We start from the raw sequence: 10,312 nt of genomic DNA, 5'->3' as shown, positions 1-10,312 counted from the left end.
TTTTTTTTTTTTTTTTTTTTTTTTTTTTAACACTGCTTTACATTCAACAGATGCCCATGCTGTGCAGCCTGAGCAGATATCTAAATACTTTCTTCCCAAGATTAAAGCTAATTCAGAACACCCCAGCATGTGCGAGGCATTTAAATAGATCCAACCAGCCTGTTACCTTGTAGAGCATTTGTCGACACCTGATTTCATCTGCCATCCCATCCTCCGCTTACATTGGTCCTTCCAGGGCTCTTGTTCCCAGATGTGCATAGTCTTCACTGCACTGCCTAATTAAGGGCACAGGAAAGGTGATCCCAGTGCTGATGCCTAGGCCAGGGGGAGCAGATGAGAAGTCGAGGCTCCATGTGGACAGTCCCAGGGCTGAGTGCATCCAGCCTCTGAAGGGCAATGGCAGAAGAGCATGGTTCACCAGCCTCCTTGCATTTTTTTTCATTGTCGCCTGGACTTGCAGGTCAGAAAGCCTGGTTGGGAAGCATCTGATCTTGTTGCCTCAGTCTGAACCATATTTTTAGGGCTCCATATTGGGATCATCTGGCTATAAATAAGGAGGCTGTCACCCTATACAGAAGTCCAAGTGCCCACTGTTCCCGTCCAAGGGTGCCGAGGTAGCGCAGGGACAAGGAAATATTGTGCTCGTAGGTCGAGTACCTGTGCTGTCTTGGTCAGCTTCGGTAATGCTGCACTGATTCTGGCGGTCACCTGTCCCCATGCTCCCTGAGAAACACAGATGCGAATGCTTCTCTTCTGCCGACAGCGATAAATCAGGTGGCACGTTCTCCGGTGAATGGGGATCTGCAGGGCTGCCTGCCTGGCTCCCCTTCCCCTTCCAGCTGCCAGAGCAGCAGCTGGCTGATTTCCATCTCTGCTGGCCTCTCCTCAGGTGCCAGGTTTCAGAGAGGGGGTGGCCTCCATCCAGCGGTTTCATGCAGCGCAGGGGTTGCAAGCCTGTACCGCCGAGTCTCTGCGTGTCGTCAACTCTCCTGCATTGGCCCGGCCTCAGCCAGGCCAGGCTTTCTTGTCGCTTCCTTGAGTCCAAGCAGATCTCCTTCCTTCTGTGCGGTCTCCACTTCCCATGAGAAGTGGGGAAGGGATCTCTCCTCCTCCATTCATTTGGAGTAGAGAGGTGGCCTCTCCATCGTGTCGGTCCCAAAGGAGGCTCTGCCCTGGCACCAGGTAGGAGATGGGCGTCAACCCAGGAAGCAATTATTGGGAGCTGCTACTGGCGTGGTATAAAATGCTCCCAATGGCAGGAAGCAGCCTGCTGCTGGGGAAGGCGTGTTGTGCCAAATCTTTGAACAACCTTAGTCCCTTGTCAGGGGAGGGTGGAGATGTTCATAGCTCTGGGGGCAGCTGATGCTCACAGTGGTGGGGCTGAGACCAGTCCTAGCTGCTCTTCCGTGCTGCATCCATTAGCTCTGATCCTCCTTTCCTTTCCATGGGCCTCACGACAGCGCCTGCACAAGCTGCAACTTTCTCCCTTTCCTGCTCCCAAGTCCTTTGCTTTCTTTTTCCTATGCTGGGCTGAAGAAAACTCTTCTCTCCAAGTCCTGGCTAACTTCTTGGCTTCGCTCTAGGGAAGCATGTCATCATGACACAGCCTTCAGGACTTGCAGACCCCGTGTGCCCAAATCACTTGGATGCCTGCACTAATGGCAGCTGTATTTTTTTTTTTTTTCCTTGAAGTCTTGTCTGATGCTGCTGCTCGCCGCGGCAGAAAGGGAATGGAGTCGCTGAACATCAGGGTAGGGGAGAGGGGTTGAGGGTTTGCCATGTGCTTCCTTTCAAGACCCCCCCATGGCTGTGCGCATACGGGTTGTCGCTCTCAGTCCCCGGGAACAGATGGGAACGGCGTCTCCTGTGCGAGCACGTGAATAAGCCTGTGGCTTCGGCCGCGTTTCCAGTCCTAGCTGCGATCAAGTCATCTGCAAAACTCCCACTGACTTCAGAGGCAGACGGACTCCCAGCTGCACTGAAGTCCTGTGCATTAGCCTCTGAGCTCAGGACTTTGGAAATGGCAGGGCCCCGCTTCTCTTAAGCGACCTGATGAGCTCCCTGCATAAATCACTGGCTTCCTTGACTGGATTTAGCTGTCCTCGAGGAGCTTTAGCAAATGGCTGTTTGAGCTGAGAAGCGCAGCTCATCAAACCAGAACTCGGATGTCTGCCGTCTCGTCAGCCAAGAGAGATTATATTTGCTCAGGCGCCGTGCAGAAAACCCCAGCTCCAATGTTAATGGGAAGACAGCAGTCAGTCGGGATAAAGGCAGTGCACTCCCAGGACACCGCCTGACGGAAAGGGAAGGCGTCTTCTGCGCTTTGCTCCAGCACCGTAACACAGCTTGATGTCTCGAAGATAAGCCGTGCCCTTATTTTAAAACAGCCAGGCAGAGCAGGTTGCCTCCCTCCCTTCGCTCTGGCACTCGGGGTTTGTTTCCCCTCCATGTATTCCTAGACAAGCCCTTGATTATCTTGGATGTTCCCTCCTCCCTTTAGCTCTAACTTTCTGCTGCTTTTTGTTAGCTCTGTTTTGCTGATGAGTGTCACGCTCCCCCCGCCATTTCCTTCCCATTTTATAGATAAGGGCTGGTAATTGTCTTTATGCAGGCTGCGACGAATTCTGTCACCACACAAAGAAGCTTGCTAATAAAATAAATCAAAGCAGCAACGAGTGAATGGGAAGCAGGCATGCTTCTGGAGGGCTGCGGCGGCACTTGAAGCACGTGGAGCTACTGGAAAGTTTCAGAGGACCCAGCTGGCCTTTGCCGTTGCATCCGCCTGATACTATAGACCCACGCCAGCCAGCGGTCAGCCAGAGGTTTTACAGCGCAGGTGGAAAGTAGGTCTGTAGCCCCATCTCTTGCCCCGTGCTCTTTTAGCACCTGACCTCGTATAGCCGCGTGCCGTCCAGGGATGACATGCGGTATCATGCATGGTATTTTCCCATCATGGCTGAGATCTTTGCCAGGCTCCATAGGCGAAGTCCGCTTTTCTCATCTGGCTTCTCCCAGCTTGCTCATCCCTACTAGAAGAGCATCCGGCCCATGGTCAGAGGGCAGCAGAGGTTCAGCGTAGGCTGGCTGAGAGGCCCCTGTTCCCATCCCAGGTAGGCCATGCTCCTGGGTGGAGAAGATGGTCTTTGAGACAGGCGGGTGCCAGCCCATGAGCTATCTTTTCAGGCTTCTCAGTTACTAGTGCTTCCTCCGGTACGTCCAAGCTGCAGGATCCTGTTCCAGCCGCAGGCCGTCTTGCACTGCAGAGAGAGGTGTTTCTTCATCTGCAACAGCACCTATTGGTAGAAGAACGTGCAGATATAATGGTGATTTCCAACCGCGTTCATCTTTAACACCTGCCCTGTGCTCGGCCCCCAAGACAGACCGACTGTAATTCAGATCAGACTGAAAACGCCGTTTTGCCAGCCTGAGCATCAGTCAGAAGTCCTGCATACTCCGACAGCGTATTAAGCAAGCTAAGTTGCTGCAGCTGACCTGGACTGAAATGGTTGCAGGGGTTTTGCGACTCTTGCATTGCTGTAGGAACACGTAGATGTAAGTGGCATCAGAGCAACGTATACCCCCCCGTCACTTGGTATAATTGTCACATCTGTCTGCACCCTGAGTTGGTGGGATTTTGCCCACGGGAACTCTGACCCAGCGGAGATGAAACTTCATTTGCTTGATGCAGTTAGGCATGGCAGGGGGAGGTTGGCTAAAGACGACACTCAAAGGACATGAGAGTCGTAGCTAGTGACTGTGCAGAAGCATTGGCTAAACATTGCTTTTCTTTGCCACGTAATAAATATTGTAGCCCTAGACGTTTAATGAATGGTCTTCCCTACATGAGACTGTTTTACTAAGCTCATTGTACAGTGAATTGCAGCAGCGCAAATCGGGCATGACTAATGGAGGGACCACTAACACTGTCAACTTGTAGTGCTTTTGGGTACGAAGAGGGGATGGAGGGCAAGACAGTGGTGAGTCATTTGTAGGGAACGAAAGCTGGAAGGAACTGTTTAAAAAGTCAGCAGGAGCCAGCAGTGCCCTTAATGGAGCATCCATTGGGATGTTTGCCCAGCTCTTTTGCCGAGGCAGCATTTTAGAGGGAAAAACATACAAACGGCGTCATAAAGCAGCCCCTTTCTAAAAATGTAAGGTGCTTTGGTCAATAATAGATTAGATATTTTCTGACAAAGCACACAGATGTATTCGTTCCACCCCTGCAAAAGCTTTCTTCTGCTTGCCCAGAGACCAGCAGTCACTGTGCTTCATTCCCTCTGACTGCAGCCTTGCTAATCTAGGAGTCGAAGAAAGTTGTTGCAGGATGTTGGCATGGAATCGATGCTTTCTGCCTGGAAAATAAACTTCTTGGCCTCACCTTGACATTAATCAAGCATCAGGTCGTTATTCTGCAACTAATGTTCTCTCCCATTGACTTTCTGAGGGCTTTTAAAGGTAATTGCATTTCACCAGGCAGGGACTTCCACTAATTGTAAGGGCACATGCCAGCACTAAAATCACAGTGGCAACATCCAAGGCCTTACCCTGGTACCCAGCGGGAGCACAGAGGCATGTGGGAGCCAGTATTTTCTGGTTTGAAGCTTAGGCAGGCTTATGAATAATTCCTTCAAAGGTGTTTGTGCAGCACAGGATCTGAACTACAGGGTTGTCTTGCCTGCCTTCAGCTATCGGATATGGAGCACAGGGTTTTGCACAAGGGTCCAGTTCTTAATCGGCATGACTCCTGTGTGCCATAACCACCCCCGTTAACTTAGGCCAGCACGGGGCTGCGATGCTCAACATTGTTTGGGCCTTGCCAGCTGATGGCTGAGTATACAGGCAGCGCCTGTCCAGCCAGTTGGCTAACACGTTGCCTAAATTGAGAGCGCCAGGGCAATGGGAGTCAGGTTTGCAAAATGCCGAGAGGGCGTTTGGCAAAGAAGACGCGACTTAAAGCGCAGAGATGGGCTGAATGTTTTTTTTTCTTCTGTCTTTTGGAAGTGGGGCTTTGGATTGGGAGTGAGTTCTCACTGCAGGTCTGCCCCTCTCTGCCCTCCCACAGGTGTGGATGTGTGGAGGCCGCATGGAAGACATCCCTTGCTCCCGAGTGGGCCATATCTACAGGAAGTATGTGCCATACAAGGTCCCGACCGGAGTCAGCCTGGCGCGGGTGAGCATACTCCTCATTAACTTCCTTTGCAGCTTTGGGTGCCAAAGGGGCAGCTACATCTGGGGAGCTGACCAGGCTGAGCTTCGGCTAAGCTGTATCATGCATGGAGAGGGCAACAGCAAACCTGTTTCCAAGGGCAGGCACACTCCTCCCCATTGCCCCTGCTAAGAGCATGTCTGATTGTATCCGGACGCTAACTTCGGCCATGATGGAAAGTCTCAGGGCCGGTATAGTTGCGACTTGGACTGTCATCCCCACCGAAATGTACAGTGTGGCTTTCTCAGGAGGAAATGCCAAGTGCCTGAGAGCTAAAACCTCAGAGCGGCACGTTTCAGAGCAGGGGTAGCGCCGCTTAGGGGACTGAAAGACATATCTGCCTCGAGCCTCTCAGTGCACTGGAGAAGCAAGCTATAATTATCCAGGATGCAAAGGCCTGTCCAGTGTGATTTCTTAATTAATTTAGCTTGGAGAGGGAGGGCAGTAAGCCTCCATGCTGTGCGCCGGCTCTCTAAAATTGTCCACAGAGCACAGATTTTGGAAAGGGGCGATGGTGCCCTCTGGTGGGAACGGGTTTTATAGGAACAGGGCTGCAAAGCAACACCAAGAACGATCTTGCCTCCTGCCCCTGTCCTGAAGGGCTCCCAGCCAAAATGGGCTTTGGGCTAACAAGGGAGTTGGACCACGTGGCTCCCTCCCAAAGCGAGCCCATGCTCTTCTGTCCTCTGATGCCTTAGACATCAGAAATCTTCACAGCGCACAGTCTCTTGCAATGCAGTGATTGCAGTTCCTCCTTAGCTCCTCCAGGACATCAGCGGGAATTGGGGACAGGCAGGGCAGCCAATGGGAAGCTGTGGAAACCAGCCAGATGAGGGGACAGTTTCGGCTAAAGCGTGCATCCATCTGGGGCTCAGTTTGGGCCCGGTGCGGTGCAGCTGTACGATGCAGTGGTGAGCGAGTGCCACCTGCGCTACTTTTGAAACCTCCCTGGAAACTATTGGGCCTGGTAGTTTGTGTGGCTCGGAGATGTGCCCCATGGCACCCTCAGGTCCTGCTGTACCTGTGGTATCAGGCTGTCCGTGTTGGCCTGTTGTCACTGGGCAGCTCGGTTGTGGCGGTCAATGCTGACGTCTATCCAACTCGTCACACACAACAGCTAGGAAGACCGGTGGAGCCATCCAGTGACCATCGTTCCAGATGTGCTGTTATCTGCTGCATCTCTCTGTCAATAGCCGTATTTCTCCGAGACACAGACAGGACTCTTGTTCCAGAGTTAGCTCACAAAAGGATCTCCTGGCTGCTGGGCTTTTCGGCATTATTTTCATCGAACACAGCTTGTGAGACCCATTTCCCTTAAATAGCTCTTTCTATAGCAGAGCTGAAGGTGGAGAAGAGAGCAGTGTGAGCCAATGCTTGCTGGAGCGGGCACTGCAAATTGGCTTCAGAAAGGAAGACGGAAAGGATGCAGCGGCCTGAATTAGAGTGGGAGAGGCAGGAAGCTTTCATCTCAGCCCTTTAAATGTCCAGTGGCATTTACTGGTGTCGCTTGTTCTGCTCTCAGGCTTGTTTTTTTTTAACAACTTGTGACTAATGCTATTCTTGTCGCTGTGGGGATCCGGACAGGATGGCTGAATTCCAGAAGTCTGTCGACCTCAGCCAAAAAAATCTTGTCCTATAAGCCCCTGGGTACAAGGGTGTAATAAAAATGGGCTTGCTTTCTGCAGCTTGAGGCGGTGCGCATCTAAATAAAAAGCCTTTCCAAGCCCAGGCACTGACTCTTCTTGGGATCCTTGTGGGCATGTAGACAGTCGTTTCACATCCTGTTCCCCCCCTCTCTTGCCTGCGCAGAACCTGAAACGCGTGGCCGAGGTGTGGATGGATGAGTACGCTGAGTACATCTACCAGCGGAGGCCGGAGTACCGGCACCTCTCCGCGGGGGATGTGGCTGCCCAGAAGGAGCTGCGCAGCAACCTCAACTGCAAGAGCTTCAAGTGGTTCATGAACGAGGTGGCCTGGGACCTGCCCAAGTTTTACCCACCGGTGGAGCCCCCAGCTGCAGCGTGGGGAGAGGTGAGGCCACCGAACGTGCCCGGCTGGGGCTGACTGGCCACGGGGTTGTCGGAGAGCTTCCTGGGAGCTCTGATACTGCTCTGCTCCCTTCCTGTTAGCAGACCATGCATCGGTGTTCTCCAGCCCCGGCTCTCGGTGATTCAGAAAGCGGCGTTCCTGTTCTCCTGGTTGCTCCAGCCAGCTTGAGGAACAGAGCAGATGCCCTAGATGACGTTCCCTAAGTGCTTAGCCACGGGGAGATGTGGCGTACTGACCCACTTCTGCACAGGGCATGACCCTGGGGGAGGCGGAACGATTCCCTGGTGCTCAGCAGCAGAGCTAGAAACAACCCAGGTGTCTGGGCAGAGCTTAGGTCAGTCATTTAGCTTTGCTGCACCTTGCTTTTCCCTCTGCAAAAATGGAGGTCAGCAAGGACGGTGATTCTGGCTGTGGACAGATATAACGTTAAAAGTGACGGGGAGGGTCAGGAGCAGGCATCAGCTGTTACAGTGCAACTTCTCTAGCAACAACAGGTGGCCTAAACCTTGTACCGGGGTATGAGTTACAGTTTTGCTCCATGCCAGTCACTGTAGTAATGTGCAGATGTAACAGTTATTTCCTAACAGCTTATCCAAGTATCCCTGGATCCCCACGCACTTCTGGTCTAGAGATAAACAGTGCTATAAGCATGCAGGTTCAGTCTGCGGCGCATGAGGAAATAATGGGTTTTACACGTCTGCAGCGTGCAGGACACCCAAGGCAGATTATTGGGCTATTTAAGATTGATCGCATTTTTGGCTTATCGATCTCGCGTGCCTCCCGGCAGCTGAAATGCCGCCAGCTCGCTCGTGTAATAGCAGAAGGGGTCTGGCACTCAGCTGTCGTGCAGCCAGCCGCTGTTGGAGGCAGATGCTCAAATCATCCTGCTTCTCAACCGTTGCTTGGACAAAGATTACAGCAGCAGAACTAACGAGTCACTTAACATTGCAGATCCGGAATCTGGGCACCGGCCTGTGTGTAGACACGAAACACGGCGCGTTGGGAGCCCCACTGCGGCTGGAAACCTGTGTGAAAGGCAGAGGGGAGGCAGCTTGGAACAATGTGCAGGTACCTGAACCCTCCTTCCGTCCTTAACTGTCCTTAAATGTTCATCTGGGGCTGTAAATAATGCGGTGGCTCCACTTCTCTAGGGAGTGCAGGGCAATGGAAAGGGTTCTTACCCACTGGCCTAAGGACCAGATGCACCGATGGTCTCTGTTGCAGGCTCTGGCTCTTGGTGTCATAGGAAAGATCAGGGGGAAAGGGTCTGGAGCCTTGGAGGCTGCTTAGGGAGTTTTTCACCCAGTTGTTGAAGCAGGAGAAAACAGCATGCCAACATCATGACAGAAGCGGGTAACAAGGCAGTCATGATAGGTTACAAAGTGAATATTAATTTCAAAGGATCTGCTGGAAGATGCGATAAGAGATGCCTCGTGCATATGAATGAGCCTGCAGGCACACTCAGTAACCACTTACTGGTCATTGCTGGCGAGAGATGAAACTAGCCAGATGATCGACTTGCCCTCTGGGTGTACGACATGCCAGAAATGACAGCTTTATTGTAACAAACCCGGGGGGAGGCTTGGTTTGTGTACCGTGGAGCAGCTGAGCTGAAAAGAGATGTAGAAAGCCAAGGGCCGGTGATCGAGCAATCTGTGACTGGAAATGGATTCAGTATGAGGAGATCGCAGGTTGCTGTACATGCACTTGGATGCAAGGAAACTGGGAATGAAACTGGTTTGAGGGGGGGATCAAAAAGGGGCTGTAGCTCTGGTAGTGGATTCCAGGAGCAGTTAGCTGCAGAAGTGGGTGGGTGTGTGCATCTAGGAGGACCGTGATTTGGGTTGTGTTTAACTGGTTCCTAAAGGATATTGGTAATTTCTTTTGGATCCAAACTGCCTTGGGCTGGGGGAAAGCAGAGCAGGATTGACTACCTGGATTCAAAGCAGCATGAGGAAGCCACACCACTTCTCTGCTGCTCCAGGAAGTGTTCCTGCTCCCTTGCAATCTCCCATCTCCAGCTCCTTTCCCTGCAGACCTCTCACTCCCAGCAGGACTCAGCTCTGTGCGTGTTTCTACCCCAGTGTCCAGGCTTTGGCTAGAGCTGCTGCCCTGTCTAATATCACCACAGGTCTCTTTGGTCCTTTTATTCCCTGCCACAGCCTTCGGTCCATCATCAGGGCGTCATGTGCATGGATCAGAGAAAGGCAGGTGTTGGTGCAGGGCCACTTGAGAGCTGCCATTCCTGCCAGGTGGATGGCACGGCTTCTCATGGCCTGGGGAGCACCAGCCTGATCTCGGATCCCACAGGCAGCTGCATGGGCAGCCCACATGCATCGTTAGACCCCAAGTCAGCAATGCTGGGTCTTGGTGTCAGCAGCAGCAGTGTGGAGACTGGCCAGGCTGCAATGAAGACAAACCCCAGCCCCCTCCCGACCCCCACATCCAACACCAGAGCTTCCAAGCCTAGCAGCGGCTTATTCCCTCCCTTCAGAGGAAAGAGCCTCCCAGCTAAGAGCAGGCCCTCAGCTCCCCAACTTCGGGTCTTCCTCACCTCCCATGTGCTGGTGTCCTGGCAGGTGTTCACATTCAGCTGGCGAGAGGACATCCGTCCCGGGGACCCGCAGCACACCAAGAAGTTCTGCTTCGACGCCATTTCCCACAGCAGTCCCGTGACCCTCTACGACTGCCACGGGATGAAGGGGAACCAGCTCTGGCGATACAGAAAAGTGAGTGCATGTGTGTGCTTTCTTATTAACATGTCAGGCTGTTTGGTGGTCTCCTGGGGCTTCTTATGAGAACAGCTCATGTTTTATTCTCTAGCTGGTCATGTAGCTGTGACAGGAGACTCTCTAGGCAGATCCTTGTCACTTTGGCAGTAACAAAGGTGGTGCTATCCGGAGGGGAGTGGGCCTGAAGGCAGGACTCCTCCATGAGCACAGCTTGTGAGTAGGGAGAACATGAAAGCCACGTGTCACTGGAGAGAGTGAAAGCAATGCGCACGCGTGCTTGTTCTGCAGAGCGCAGCTGCCAGTACCCTCTGCTCTGGTGCTGTGT

General features: G+C 52.7%; 1 protein-coding gene across 1 annotated transcript in view; it reads left to right on the top strand.

Annotated features, from left to right (window-relative positions):
* The window catches only part of GALNT10 (polypeptide N-acetylgalactosaminyltransferase 10), a 125,922-nt gene that overhangs the window by 101,865 nt on the left and 13,745 nt on the right, over positions 1–10,312 (top strand). The window contains exons 8-11 of the mRNA XM_019506098.1: positions 5,063–5,170; positions 7,016–7,237; positions 8,207–8,323; positions 9,835–9,984. Coding sequence (XP_019361643.1) covers positions 5,063–5,170; positions 7,016–7,237; positions 8,207–8,323; positions 9,835–9,984 — 597 coding nt within the window. The remainder of the gene's footprint in view (positions 1–5,062; positions 5,171–7,015; positions 7,238–8,206; positions 8,324–9,834; positions 9,985–10,312) is intronic.

Source organism: Gavialis gangeticus, unplaced genomic scaffold (assembly GCF_001723915.1).
Source record: "Gavialis gangeticus isolate Ggan-Ray unplaced genomic scaffold, GavGan_comp1, whole genome shotgun sequence".
NCBI lineage: Eukaryota > Metazoa > Chordata > Crocodylia > Gavialidae > Gavialis > Gavialis gangeticus.
This window is presented reverse-complemented; position numbering and strand designations above follow the sequence as displayed.